The sequence below is a fragment of the Hemibagrus wyckioides genome, linkage group LG07 (genome assembly GCF_019097595.1).
Source record: "Hemibagrus wyckioides isolate EC202008001 linkage group LG07, SWU_Hwy_1.0, whole genome shotgun sequence".
NCBI classification, from domain to species: domain Eukaryota; kingdom Metazoa; phylum Chordata; class Actinopteri; order Siluriformes; family Bagridae; genus Hemibagrus; species Hemibagrus wyckioides.
This window is the reverse complement of record NC_080716.1, coordinates 11,839,043-11,854,324: the sequence shown is the minus strand read 5'-3', so window position 1 is coordinate 11,854,324 and position 15,282 is coordinate 11,839,043. Positions and strand designations below refer to the sequence as shown.

The window sequence follows — 15,282 nt, the reverse complement described above, 5'->3', positions numbered from 1 at the left end:
TAGACCTTTATTTATTCTTTTAGTATAGTTTTATATAAATGTTTTTCACAGAACAAACCAAATCCTCTGCAGAATCAGTGACACTGATCAACGCAAATGATATGTAAAAAGCGCAAAGCGTGCTCTTGACACAGTTGATTCACATTAAGTGATGCTCAGTAAATGCAATAACCGGGAAAGCTCATAGAGAGCTGAAAATGACAAAACGATGACTAAATCATGAAAGAGCACCTCCTGATCGCTGTGTGTGCTAATGTGTTTTGGCCACCATAGACAAGAGACACAAGAGTCCCTCTTTTATAGAGTGTCATTTATTGTCCTAATTGTATTGTTTTGTTTATTTTTCTTTATTTATGGATTTCATTAAGAACTGTTTTCTTTCAAGACTTGAAAGAAAGAAATGAAATGACAAAGAATTCATGAGAAGAGTCTCATGAAAAGTAAATGTATTTAAACTGAGGAGCGCTTGTAGGATAATTTTTTCTAAACAGTACTCTCATGAATACAACATACATCAATACATACATACATTTTCTGTAGCACTTACCCTACACAGGATCACAGAAAGCCTGGAGATTAGCCCAGGGGACTCGAGGCATAAAGTGAAGGACATACAGGACGGAGTGCCAACCCATCACAGGGCACAACCCCACACACACACACACACTCATTTACACAGTATGTTCAATTTAGAGATGACAGATTAGAGACTGACTACGACCAATTTAGAGACTCCCAAAAGAAACCAGAGGCCCACTGCTGGTTGTGTGTGGACTCTAGGGAGGTGAGCCTGACGTATTTTTGCTTAGTGAAGATGTTTCAGATGAAGGATGAGACTGATTTAGCTGTAAACAAATATTTATTTGTATTTCATGTTAATGTGGTCCACTGAGATAATAATGGATCATGGATGGTGTATCATCTAGTGCGGTTGCATTATGGTACTCTGGTAGACCTCATTAATGACAAACATCAGTATCATCTTCAGTAACATATAACAGGAGTAGCAAGGTAGGAATCACAGGGCACGTCACACTCATTCATATCTAAGGACAACTTGTAGCAGACAATTAACCTACTGACTAAGTTTTTGGAAGACGGGACAAAATTATTTACCACCATGCTACGACATTTGTGTTAAAAATGGAGTTTAGGAAAAAGACCATACCTGAAGCTCTATTTTCTTTCTAGTTAATTTCTTTCAGTTATAGTGATGAAGCCTTCACACCCACCACCACTATGACTATACTAGCACTAACTCCTACTCAGCAGTCTTTAGTGGGCAGCTTGGCACAAAGTCTAACACAAAGCAAAAGTCACCCAGAACTCCCTCTACCAGCACTAGCAAGAGTCAAATTAAATGCTTACAGTACAATGGTTCCCACACGACACAGTTAATGTTATGAGATAGCTCACGACAATCCAAACACATCTATTGATCCCACTCTCATGATCAATATTTCGTAACTCATTTAGCTTGCGACCCCAAGAGCGACTCTTCTCATGTCTAATGTATTAAGTAGTCCCTTGAGATATGCAGTATGATTTAGCAAAGCTACAGCACACTGGTGTGTAGGTAAAATAAATGTTCTTGTTCTTCCTAACAGCCAGTGAAAGACTGAAAAACACCACAGTGTTCTCTAACAGTCTTGACCTAAGTGCAGAAGTCTAAGGCGCATGTAAAGAAATTATGTATTGCAAAGATGCCTTCACAAAAAAGGGCTTTATTTGTAAATCAATAATTTGGTATGTTGTTTAAGACAAATTCGATGCGACAGTCATGGTCTTTTAGGCTGCTTTCACCCAGAATTCACTCAAAGTGACAAAGCAACAGGAAATCATTCCGTTTCCATTCAATTGTTAAATGCAAGAAGCAAAGACACAATTTCAGCAACAGTGAACAACCGGAAGCAACAAAGCAACAGCATGACAATTAACTTAATTTAAGATTTTATCAACACTATACAATTTCAACATGTCACATTAAAACATCATACCCAAAACAACTGCCAAAATGCTCCCACGGACCAATCTGATAGCATGTGTGGTCCAACATTTTTTCAATTCCCCACTCACAACTTTAGTTCCCGAGTGCAAGTATGTGTTTGCTGTTTAAGGCACAATAAAAGAAATCATATAACCATGGTTTCATCTTATACTGTCATATATGATATGTCAAAAACTTGACACAAGAAAAATAAATCTTGGAAATATTTGCAGTAGCTAGCTTGTTTTGCTAATTTACTCAGTACACCAGTTATTAACGCTATGCTACAAGCCTCAAACTACTGGGGAAAATATGAGGAGAAAAGTGACAGTTGTCAATGTTTTCGTTCCTTTATCTTCTTTCAGCTCATGGTAACACGTCCTGTTATGCAGCAGTAACCATTCGTAACATTCGAAAAGAGGAAGCATGCTGTAATATAGTGTTTTGCTCACAATCAAAACACCAATCACTCACATGACGCTTCCATGTGTTACTCACAGATGACCACAGTGACCACTCTATTAATTAGTCTGAGCACTGCTTTATCCTGAGAGCAGATTTTCATTCCGTTTTACACACACTACTACCATAGCGCAGGGTTTAATCCTTTGGCCTGTGCAGAACATAAACACATGTTTAATCTGTGGTGCCATGCCAGGCTGGGTTGGGGTGGGGAACTGAAAAAAGGTGTTCTCTTATGCTGAAAAAAAAAAGCACATCTGTGCTAATGACTAAATGGATAAAGTGTAAAACATTTATTACACAATCTTCAGGGGTGAAATTTGTACTGGGGAAGCCTACATTTCGAGGAACAGAAGTGATTCATCGTAATCTATATTATTACTACTGTGGAAACCCTCAATCAGAAAGCGTGTTGCATTTAAAATCTCTTGTAAATTCTTAATCTATTTCTACAAAGGACGAGGTACATCTCTGACACAACTGTATTCGTTTCAAATATACATTCCTGCCTTGAATATCTGAAACAACCCTGCAGTCCTCATCACTTACAGTGGCTACAGAAGTGTGTGGGAAAAAAAAGGAGTCAGGGGCTATGTTGCCATAGCAACTCAGACAGCTGGACTGCAAGAGTTTATTAGAAAAGGATGGTCTTTTTCTTTTTTTCTTCTATGTTTTCAGTATTTAATCAGTATTACACTGCCTATACAGGCTAGCTGTGACATGGTGGAAGGAGATCAACCAAGCAGGACAGATAATGCATGCTGGAGCATAGTAAAAGACGAACATCTTTTAAAACGATGTTTTACAAAAGAGGGAAATAATAGCTTGGCATTGATTGGACTTTAAAGGGTTTGTGATTGACTTTGCCAGACAACTGAGCAGATATGGGTTATAAAGAATTTCCTATAATTAAAAAAACCTGATACTATAAACTAAATAAAGTTGACAGTAGATAGTAATCTGTATTTAAATGGCATTAAATTATTTAGGAGACATTTATCCAAAGCCAGACGTGAGCAGAAAACAATCCAAGCATATTGATTTATAAGAAACATGACATGATACTCAAAAGAATAAATCTTTTTATATAGTCTAATTTAAAATAAATAAGTGAAATGTTTTGCAGACTCTGTATCGTAAATTGAACACTAATCTATTTCAAAAGATGTACACAGAGTATAGAAATGCACAAATCACTGTTTTGCATAATGCTGTCCAGATTACTGTCCAGTGCACAAATGGATTGAAAGTGTATTCATTTAGAATTAAAAAAGCTGGATTATCAGCCCAGTGCACGGAGCCAGATGTGGCGTGAGTTGAGCCTAAACCCAGCAGAGATGCACATATAGCTCTATCCCTTTCATAACACAGGGTCATGCTGAGCAGCAGGCTGATCCGGTCACTCCTCTCACAATACGTGTTGTGCTTTTTAAGTACTTCTGGATGTGACTGAGGCAGGCGTTCTACCAAGGATGAATGTAAATGTTCATCAGATATTTGATTAAAAAGTAAATAAATAAAAACTGGAGCCCCAAGAATTTCAAAACACTGACACTGAAAAACTGACAACTATAAAGGGGAGAACAAAAATGGTGGAAGGAATTGTTCTGAATAAATTATGACTTAGCACGTACATGTTCCAGTTCTTCTGTGACTGTGTGCTTTTGGCTGATCGTTTGATTTTACCAGCATCTTCAGAATATTCATATTTTTTAGATCACACTGAGGATTCAGCATCTAAAATTGTGATATTTAGATGGTAACACACTAAAATGGCCCAGTACAAGCCAGTCTGTTCGTATTACAGTTTTTCTCAATGACACATATATTCAAACCTAAGTCAGTGTTCTCAAAAGCAATAAAACTTGCTTTTAAAAATTGCTGCCTTAATTGAGCAGAACGCTGTATTTCTTTGCAAGGTTTATCAACAACAAATATTTTTTAAAAAATGCTAACCCTACAGTTGTCATCTTTTTAAAACTCTTTAAATCTACATATATATGAGACATTGTGTGTGTGTGTGTGTGTGTGTCTTTTGGGAGAGGCAAATTTATGCTTCAATTATTAGTAACCTTGTTCCCCCTCACATACATCAATCTTTTTTTTACTGTATATAAATTTGTCTATAAAAAAAACCTGAATATTTTGAAAGTTCTTTAAAGGGCAGTATAAATAAATGAATTGTGTACTAAACCAGTGTGAGATGCCAGTGTTCCTGACATCTTCTGTGCTCAGGATCTGCAAGATCCACCCTGATGCCCTACTTCTTGTTAGACTTCTCATCACTCACTGTTTGTTTAGGTTTCATGGCATTCCATTGGGACATATATATATATATATATATATATATAATTGTTTGATAGATGTGCGAAACTATGCAAAGCAAATTTCACTGCCATAGACATATAAGTAAATATGAATAGCGGGAAAACTGCAGTTTAGTTAATGGATATTCTTAGTTGTGTCAAAACATTCGAAAAGCCAGTTCATGTTTCATTTACTATATCAAAAGCCTTTAGTAGACTGTACAGCTTTTTTATATATTGGTCTTGGGTTTTTTTATAGCTAATGTTTTTGCGGTGTGTTCAGCAAAATGATTAGCTGTTCAGATGGGTGTTAATCCTTTCTACAGCATTGAACTTAGTTTGGAGAAATGTCCTGTATCCAGTGATGAAAAACTATACCACTCAGGTCCTCCACCCTTGTCAATTATTCAACAGATTTATAAATAAACCGGAGCAAACTGCACAGAAGGATGTGGACTCTCTGTACGGGAAGGCGGGCAGAGGTTATCCAGAGCAAGAGATTAGTCTCATGTGTTTCATAAACCATTAAAACAGCTCAGAACATGCACAACGTGTGGTCTTCCATATATTCCAGCTCCTGATGTAAAATTCATGAAGAGTCTCGAACACTTCAGAAATGCAAAAATGGAAGGGAAGGTTGATTATCTGTCTGCTACTGCAGCTATTCCATTTTAGATCAAGGAGCATCAGTTAGATTTGACTTGGGGGGCGGGGGGATTCTTAATAACATCTGAGCTAGACACAACACTCCCACACAGTAACATAAATAAATAAAGCAAAGCATTTCAACCCAGACTTTCCGTCATGACAAAGCAAGATGTAATGCAATAAAAGTGCACTTGTTTGTTGGTTATATATTTACGTGAGTAAGATAATAATTGCTTGCAATCTCCACTGAAGCGACTCTTTAAAAGCGATCTGCCGATGCGTTCTAGTACCAATGCTTACTCACTTACTTACTCAGTCCTCATTAATTTTACAGAAACTTGCCATTGCTTGGCAGCACTCATCCTATTTAATATAATAGCTAACAATAATATTTCTAGCTGTTGCTATGTTTTGGCTCTGTGGATATTGTTCCCACCAAAGCCATTTTATAAATATTAGACCACCATTAAACCGACGTTACACAGCAATGCTCTCCAGAATCAGGCCAACAACTGACAATTCAATTTTCAGGTGCACAACCTACTGACATTTGTACAATTACATACTGATATCCCGGTCAGTGTCACTACATTATTTTGCCCAAAGAGTTTATTTCCATTCCTGGCAGCAAACCCAGGCTCCAACAGTCAATCTACAACATTTTATCCTAACATTCAAAGATCTGACATGGTGCTGACACGGAAAACCATGAAACAGTGACTGAAATCATGTTTCCTTGTTCCATAATGCGACAAAGAATGAAAAAATAATTTGTGAGGCTTCCCATGTCTTGTCGTTTCCCCTGCAAGCAAGCATTGAAAGTATAGTTTAGTTTCAGTCCAACTGCTGCAAAGTATTGATGTTATATAATCATCAATCTGTGCGTAAGTAAAATGCCATTTCTGCATCTTGTCTTCTGCTTCAAATTAGTAAGTCTAAATTGTTTGTTTTTTTTTCCAAAGCTATCTTCATCATGATTATAGTCATTTAAGCAATAAGCGCCTTGGCAAATAACAGAACACAAACAAATGGCATGCAATAAAACCACAGGTGAATGCTGAGAGGTTTTTATGGCTTATTTTAATGCTGCCTGAAATCCATGACAACTTTGTGTAGTTTTTCATACTCTACACAATGCACAAGCTTCTCTTTCGAGCAAGTGAGGCAAGAAAATTTTGAACGCTGTTCAATCTCCTTGAAAACAAAACATGAGAAAGTGATCATATGGGAAGCAGTGTAAATCACATGCCTTGGTGCACGTCATACATCCCAAACACATCTTCATACAAACAGCCTTTCATTAAAAACTAGCAATGACATGTATTGCATTCTAGTGCTTCTCTAAGATATGCCCTTGATTTTACGTTCCTGTGGGCAATCGGTGGATTCCAAATACACAGTCGCATAGCAGCAAATGTACTGCACTCCTACAGTATGTGATGCTGCAGTAAGACTCAAGGCAGGCTCAGTGTGATACCGGTCACCGTGTTATTAAGAGATTAATGAAGCAAAACGAGACAGAGATGCTGACAAAATGCTGAATTTGGTCAATTTCTACTAGAGGGGTGCTGAAAAGGATGCTCTGTAACACTGGATTGGTGTGATAGAGCAGACATATATATGCAGGAACAGAAACTGGCAAGGGATGGATGTTAACATGAATAAATAAGGAGGAACGAACCAAATAATGGCATGAGGAAGATATCTGTGTTGCAGATTTAGGTTAATTTCTTTAAGCATCCTGATGCACCAAAACATCAGATACATCAAAGAGAAGACTTCCCCTTATGCCAGCCTAACATGTAACTGCTGCATAAGAGCTGCATAAAGACATGGATGTTACTGATGAGTGAGAAAATATTTATTGGGGAGGTGAAAAGTGGTGGTGAATATGAGAGTAGTGGAAGTATCCTGGAAATCCCTGGAGTTAAAAACACACACACACACACACACACACACAGATGTAGCAGATAGACCTGGAAGTGAGATGGTAAGAGTGATATGAAATTCTGGAACTCGAGGAAGCATCATTGCCCATGTTGCTCGTGAAGGTGGCATGAAAAAAAGCCAGCTTGCCGTGTGGCGTACCTTGCGTTTGCGCTCAGCCCGTTCTCGTGAGCGTCTCCTTCTCTCACGAGCTTTCTCCAGTGCCTTCGTGTCGGGCTGGTCCATCTCCAGCCGGGCCTTTTTGAGGTGCGCCGCGGCGTGCGCCATAATGGACACACGTTCTCCACAAGAAGAAGAAAAATATGAGGTGAGACGAGAGGAGCCCGGTTGGTAACAGCAGGTGACTTATCTGCCCAAGGGCAGAGATGGACCACCTGCTCTCTTTGCAAAAAGCGCAGAGAGAATGAAACAGACACAAGAGCTCCCTGAATAGACTAGTCCAGACTCAAGATCATCCTCCTCACTCGGGGTAACAGCATCCAGCACAGGTGACGGAGTGTATGTGAAAGAAACAATGCAAGAAGGGAGGGGTATAGGATAAGATCAGAAGTAAACCAGAGAACGAGAGAGAGAGAGAGAGAAGCTGTAGTCCTCCCACGACAGCTCTCTGAATAGACTACTCCAGATCAGTCTTGTCTCTCTGGGTAACAACGTAAAATAAGTGACGCCAAATGTGTGAGATAAAGGAAGGTGTACAGAGATGGGAAAAGCTCAATAAGTAATCCCGAGAGAGGCAGAACGATGGGGTGACCCATCCCTCTGTGGCTACACTGCGCTGCTTTAGCACTACATTGTCATTAACAGTCATCAGGAAAAAAACATAACGATGCAACCAATCACATTTCTCAGTTCCACACTGTACCCACTCGCTGGGACAAACGGATGCAACCACGCATGAAATACAGAGAGGGGGAGGGAGATGAAATATTAAAAAGCAAGCACCTTCTCCATCAGACCCCACCGTGTCTGTAAATTTCCTTCCTCCCCCATTCAGGAGGAGAGAATGGTGCAGTCTACATCCAAGTCACACCGAGCTTGTAAAATCCCAACACACATACAGAATGTGGGATCCTCAACACACATCCTTGGGTTTTTTTCCTCACATTAAAGAGCCTCCAGATGCCACATCAAAGAGTGTGCATGTCTGTGTGTGTGTGTGTGTGTGTATATATACCACTGCATCCACGGCATTCATTCTTTATGTGATTAATACAATCTACAGATCCTCAGTTTAAATAATGATTAATAAAATCAGCATTTTAATAATAACAAATCAACCCAGGTATTAGCCAAGCCCTTGTTCATCTATAAAATGCATGTTCATGTTAAGGTAACAGTCAATTATTTATTAGAAGCCATGCAAACTAATAAATAGGAAATTCCTAATGAAATATTTTCAGCCACCATATAAATGAACACTAACAGTACTTCAGTAAAATATCAGTGATATCAGTGTAGCCAAAGCCAACTACAGTATTTTGGCACGGAGCTTCAGCCCATCACACACCTTGTTTTGTTTTACTATGGTGCCATCTGCTGGCTGATTCTCTTTCTTACATTGAACGGGAGAAAAGAAATTAAACACACACACACACACACACGGTTTGTTTGCCATGAGTAGGCAAGCTATTGAAATAATCGATACAGTTATTACAATACCACTTTACTATAAAGCCCACAAATAAGAATATATTAATACTTTTAATGCATAATGCATCTAATGCAATTTTTATGACATGGTGGCTTAGTGGTTGGTTTTAACACTTTTGCCTCACACCTCCAGGGTTGGGGGTTTGATTCACACCTCTGCCCAGTGTGTGTGGAATTTACATGTTCTTCATGTGCTACGGGAACATAGGCTGATTGGCATCATAGTGTGTGTGTGTGTGTGTGTGTGTGTGTGTATGTGTGTGTGTGAGTGTGCGCGTGTATGTAATCACGCCCTGTAATGGGTTGGGTTTCCCCCACATTGTGCCCCGAGTCCCCTGGGATAGACTCCAGGTTCCATATGACCTGGTGTAGGATAAGCACTAAGGAAAATAGACACATCAGGAAATAATGATGTGTATACATAGACAGCCACTAAGTCACACATAAACAGCGTTAGTAATGATTTTTAAGTAGTGACATCTCATTAACTCCTTCTGTTAATGAATGGTAACATTCTTACACTGTGAATAATATCACATATGTTAGTTTGTGGATCACAAAAAGTGTCTCTGATCTTACTGATGAATCAGAACATGGGGACAGAAATCGGATGAAATTGTTTCCATTATTGTACGCTTTTTCCACAGAGCTGTTGCATTCTCAATTTATTCTCAGCAGTGCTTTGTGATATGGGGTTTTCTAAAACTGCATTTAGTGCTCGAAGTGTCAGCCACAAGCTACATCACAGGTTTATATTACTGTGCTCCACCTACTGTATGTTGTGAGGAGATTATTTAACATTTTACATTTTAAAGCACTTATTTAACATCTCCAATGTATTTACCTGTTATGAGAGAAAAAAAACAATTAAAATGTAAATGAATAAATAAATCAATCAATCAATAATATGGGAGCACACACCCCAAGTTGTATAACGTGTATGTCTCTAAAACCTGTTTTCTTATGAGGGAAAAAGGTCACTGTCACAGATGACCCTCCAACAAATGGCTGGATTGATCCAACACATGCAGTTCTAAACACACACACTTAAGAGAAAACAAGGAAATGACATATAGACATATCTAGATATATATCATGAAATATTTTTCTCTGGATCTAAGAATTACTCAGACACACACAGAGAGAGAGAGAGAGAGAGAGAGAGAGAGAGAGAGCAGATGGCTTTCAGCTTTTGGCACATTCTGAAATCATGGCAGTATTATTTGAGCCAAGAAAACATGATTCACATGATGGCAGGGAGATACATTCTCAAAGGTCTGATGCAGGTTGGATGGGCTCGCTGGTTCCACAACATCATTCTGTCATGTATGTTTGCACGTGCACACACACACATACACACACACACACACAAATGGAAACAATTCTGTTATCACAAACAACTCCAGCCCAACCCACTAGGATCAGGTATGTTCACAAGCATTGATTTCTAAAACTGTCAACAAAGACTAAAATCCTCCTGACTGCTTTATGGTGTCATATTGGACCCTGATATGGAATCTTTTAGTCTGTCCTGCATGACCTATAAGCATCACGGCAAGCTTCAGCAGCATCAAATGTCAGGGCTTTTTTTCCCCCTCAGCACAGTGATATTTAAGCTTCCTGCCTTAGATAGCAAATAAATGAAGCTCTGATTAAATAGAGCAAAATCAAGCATTATTTCTACTAAGATACTAATAAATACAATAGATAGTTAATTTTTTTCACAATTATATGATTTTTTTGCTGTTACACTGCATTAAACTATAATAAGAATAAAAATAATAGAAGAATAAAAATACTAGAATAAAAAGTCATTACTATCATTATCCTACACCCATTGTTCTTGCCTGATTTAATCAAAAAGCATTGCACACTGTTCAGATTAGCCGTGTGATGGTAGTAGAAACTCGTTCTATTTTAAGCACTGCTTCCTCCTTCGCTGTTTGCAGCTTTGAGTCCCCATGGAAACAAAGCCGAGGTGTTACCAAAGGAGACGAGCGGCCCTCCGTGCATTTTCATCCTGACTGGAAGTCCCTAGAGTTTCAGGGCGTGAGCCAATCAATTCACAGCTGAATGCAGAAGGACAGAAAGTAAGAGATGGAGACGCAACACCATCTCTCTGTCTGGGTGTGTGTGTGTGTGTGTGTGTGTGTTGAAAAGTAGCAGGGCATTGGTCAAATATCCCCTTAATGATAGGAATATGTGACAGTTTTGGCAGCCTCTATAAAGAAACCTGCTTTATTCTAAAGAAGAAAGAAAAATCAAGAGTTTAGTTAAAAATGTAAGAGTTGATTCTTTTAGTTGACGGGTTTAGATTTAGGTATAGGGATAGCAATATTTATCTACAAAAACACGTGGGAATAGAGATACAAAGATGAATTATTTCCATGATTATAGTGCCTTTATATTTGTCTTTATATTGTTTTTTTCATTTGTTTTTTTGTTTTGTTTTCTTTTATTTCTCCTGTTCTGCACTTCTCTTCCTTTGACAATATAAATGTAAAATTATCTGTCATGCAAGTAAAGCACATGAAAACTGAAAGTGAGAACTGAGAAAGAGAAACAGGGATAAATAAAGAAAACTTAGTCACACGCAAATATACAGTAAAAAAAAAACCCACCTACATCCTACATCGATGATCTCATTCATCGTCTGAGCACCAAACAGACCAACTCTCTCTCTCTCACACACACACACACACACACACACAGTTGAACTGTTTAATTAACTGAATTACTCTGCATCAGAATATGAATCACACCAAATATAGTCCTGTTATTATTCCTCTTTCCTTCTCGCTCTTAAACCAGAAAGCTTGTTTCATGTAACGATGCTGTACTGAAATGTTTACTGACTTTGTAGTAACTAATGTATGATAAAGAAACAAATCCCAAACTATGAACGAACACATGCTTCACTTTTGGAAAGTAAAACAGATTCCACAAAAGAAGATTTTATCCTTTAATTATTGTCTGTGCTGACAACTGAAACAAGGGGCTCAATTAGCACAGGGATTAGAGTTAATCTAGGGGTCGTATTAGGACCCGCCCTCTCTTGTGCTCTTCTCTGCTCTTTTTGGCTCTCGTTTGTTTAATTAACGATTTCAGTCAAAAGAACGCAGGCACACTTTGACTGGAATAAATCTCGGCTGAAAATTGGCTCGTCAGTGAAAACCCCCACACGGCTGCTGAAGATCAGAGTTCACAAAGCCACAAGTATAACGAATCACAGTTATATAGTATCTGCGGTCAAATAACCAAGGGAAAGAAAATCAGCAGAAGCAGATGATGCATCTTTGAAATATTTATTTGTAAAAAGCTATCAGATTTAGTTCAGTGTGATAGCTACAACATCATACAAGGAGCAACGTACAGTTTGGATCTACTCACTGCTACAACACTTTCTGTATAAATACCTCAAAGCGCTGAGATATCAAATAAAGAGGCATGAATTTAAGCAATATTATGCTAAGCATTTTAATGATACTCTGTACCTCTATGTGCAATATTTCCCACTATGACGCTTTTGGACTGCATACAGTGTTTACATTCTTTAAAGAATATCATTATTTTTACAGGCTAGAATACATGAATAATTCAGAGTATGTGTAATATCTCCCATTATGCCACTTTATACACTGTTTACAGTTTCCCTTGCTTACTTTAACTACTTTTATCTACTGTGTAAAAAAAAAAAAAATTAATTGTAGGTTGAATTTCATTGTGTATCGATGCTTAAAGCGTTCTTTATGCACAATGCAATAAACTTTAAACAATTTTTTTTTCATTAGTCCAATTATTCAAAGTCACATGATCTATACCAGAAGTGTGTGTGTTTTTTATTTGTTTTTGTTTTTATTCACATATTACAATAAAAAATAGCTATTCTACAAACATAACTTTATTCAATTTGTGAACCAGAAAGAACCTTTTTTCTAATCTAATGTGACTGAGCAAAGCAAGCTTTCTGCCTCTGTCAGCTTCCTCCTCATGCTTTTCAAGCTAAGAATGAAAGTTTGTGGTTTTGCAGGACTTTTTTTCTGTTTTATCTTTGCACAAACTCGTCATGGTGTTTATGTCTAGTCTACAATGTTAGAGAGTCTCTTATCCATATCTGTATTTATGCTCATTTAGAACACATCTGAGCAATCTGAATAACAGACACTGGATGTTAGATACATGACCCAGGGTTTGAGTACAGCATTGTGCCATGATTATAAATTTAAAAGAATTTGCACTCCTCTATGGCATCTAGGATAGGGAAGACAGCTAGGAATAGCAACACAGCAACTTCCATATGCATTACGACTGTTGAAATCACTGCTGCTTTTTAGAATTCTTATGTATTCTGCAGAATGCTGTGTTACCCTTACCTGGACAGCTGCTCGAGTCACAGTCCGTCTACTCATGTGTGTTTGGGGACAAGTGTGCAGTCCTCTGAGCTATATCCAGACACGAAAGAATGGACGGAGGAAAGAACTGAGGGAGAAGGCAGACAGATCCACAGCGAGGGAAGGCCATACAGACGGTCACTGCAAGTCGAGTGGATTACTGTTCATCAGACTGGAGGTATTAGCACGCTGTGTTATCTCACACACACACACACACAGACACACACAGATGCTACCGAAATAGCTTACAGGATTAAGCAGCTAGATATAGTGAAGTCTTTTCATCTGATCCAGAGTCAGGCCTTGAACCCACACTGCCGTGCTACACACTCGACACAGACCTACACACAGGACGCACACCTAGTGTGCACAATGGGGCATCCCTCAAAATCCCTAGCACAGAATCCCAGCATTGATGCCATGTTTGTGATTGTGTGTGCATATCTGATATTTGTGTGTGTGTGTGTTAAGGTGTTAAATCCCCTTTTAAGCCTTCCTGATGTATAACAACACTCTCTCAGAGATAAGAAAGATTAATATCATATAAAACTTGACTGAATTATTTGTGATCGACCTGTTGTTGATTATTTTTCCTAGAATAGCACACAAATACCATTTTTTTTTATTTTAGCAAATCACAGTGTTTTATTCCTCTTTTGAGATGATAACATTTATTAAATTAATGACGAATCAGTTTATAGTTACAGTTAATATTATATACACATTATAGCAGCTACAAACAGTCCCCAGTCTCTCTCTCTCTCTCTCTCTCTCTCTCTCCTGCTATCCTGAACTCTCTCCTGACAGAAAAGTTAAGGGAACAGCTTTTGTTCAAAACACTGATGTAGTGTCTCTTTGCACAATGTTAAATACGCATTCTTCTTACAAAAAGCCTAACCTTTTTCATGGATGAATAGCAGCTAATTATACACAATCTGTTTACATTTTCCATTTATTCATATTGTAGGCACTCTTATCTAACTTGCAAATGAGGAAATACAAGCAAAGCGATATATCAAGCAGAATATAATATACAGTTAGTAGTGTTATGGAACTACTTATATTGTTCTCTCCTTGATAGACCATACAAGATTTGGAATTGAGAGCTAGAGGAACAAATGGGACAGAGTACGAGAAAATGCAGATTTATTTACTGTTACTGTTACTTTTCTACTGTTTACAGTTAATTTTGTACTATTTGCTATTAAAGTTTACTGTTAAAGTTTCTTTACTGTTACTTTTTACTGTTTACTTTTACTGTTTACTGTTAATGTTTACTGTTACTTTTCTTCTGTTTACTGTTTACTTTTACTGTTAATGTTTACTGTTACTTTTCTATTGTTTACTGTTACTTTTCTATTGTTTACTATTTACTTTTACTGTTTATTGTTAATGTTTACTGTTACTTTTCTTCTGTTTACTGTTTACTTTTACTGTTTACTGTTAAAAAAAAGTACTACATTAAACACATTAATATAAACCTGTTATCTACCCTGCAGCTGAAATGCTGTCAGAGCCGTGCTGTTATAGAAAGCAATTTCTAACAAATGAGATTCAACAATTCAACAGAATTGTGTGTTAGTCTCAGCCTCAGACACTCTGTTCACAGGATAGAAATAAAGGCCTAACCTAAAACTAATAGATCCTAATTGAGGTGCATATGGAGCACATCATGGCCAAGTGATATATCAAGGATTCAGAAATGGTCTTTAACATGAGTGAATCTAGAAGCACTGAAAGCCAAAGATGCTAGATATAGATCACACATTTAACCAGCCACTTTGCAAACTGGCAGTGAATCAATAACAGCCAGAGCAGAAACTGGAAAATGTCTGGAATGGTTCTCTTCAAACTGGTATAGTTTTACAGCATTTCTTGGTCATGTGACTCA

General features: G+C 37.8%; 1 protein-coding gene across 21 annotated transcripts in view; it reads right to left on the bottom strand.

The window, feature by feature from the left end:
- The window catches only part of ank2b (ankyrin 2b, neuronal), a 140,045-nt gene that overhangs the window by 80,187 nt on the left and 44,576 nt on the right, over positions 1-15,282 (bottom strand). For 10 of the 21 annotated variants that reach the window (XM_058394490.1, XM_058394491.1, XM_058394504.1 and 7 more), the window contains exon 1: positions 7,492-8,137. The exons of 2 other annotated variants lie outside the window; for them this stretch is intronic. In XM_058394490.1, coding sequence (XP_058250473.1) covers positions 7,492-7,617 — 126 coding nt within the window. In that variant the 5' untranslated portion in view covers positions 7,618-8,137. Of the gene's footprint in view, positions 1-7,491; positions 8,141-15,282 lie in introns of those variants that run through there. 9 more of the 21 variants (XM_058394505.1, XM_058394506.1, XM_058394507.1 and 6 more) reach the window with 5 other exon arrangements.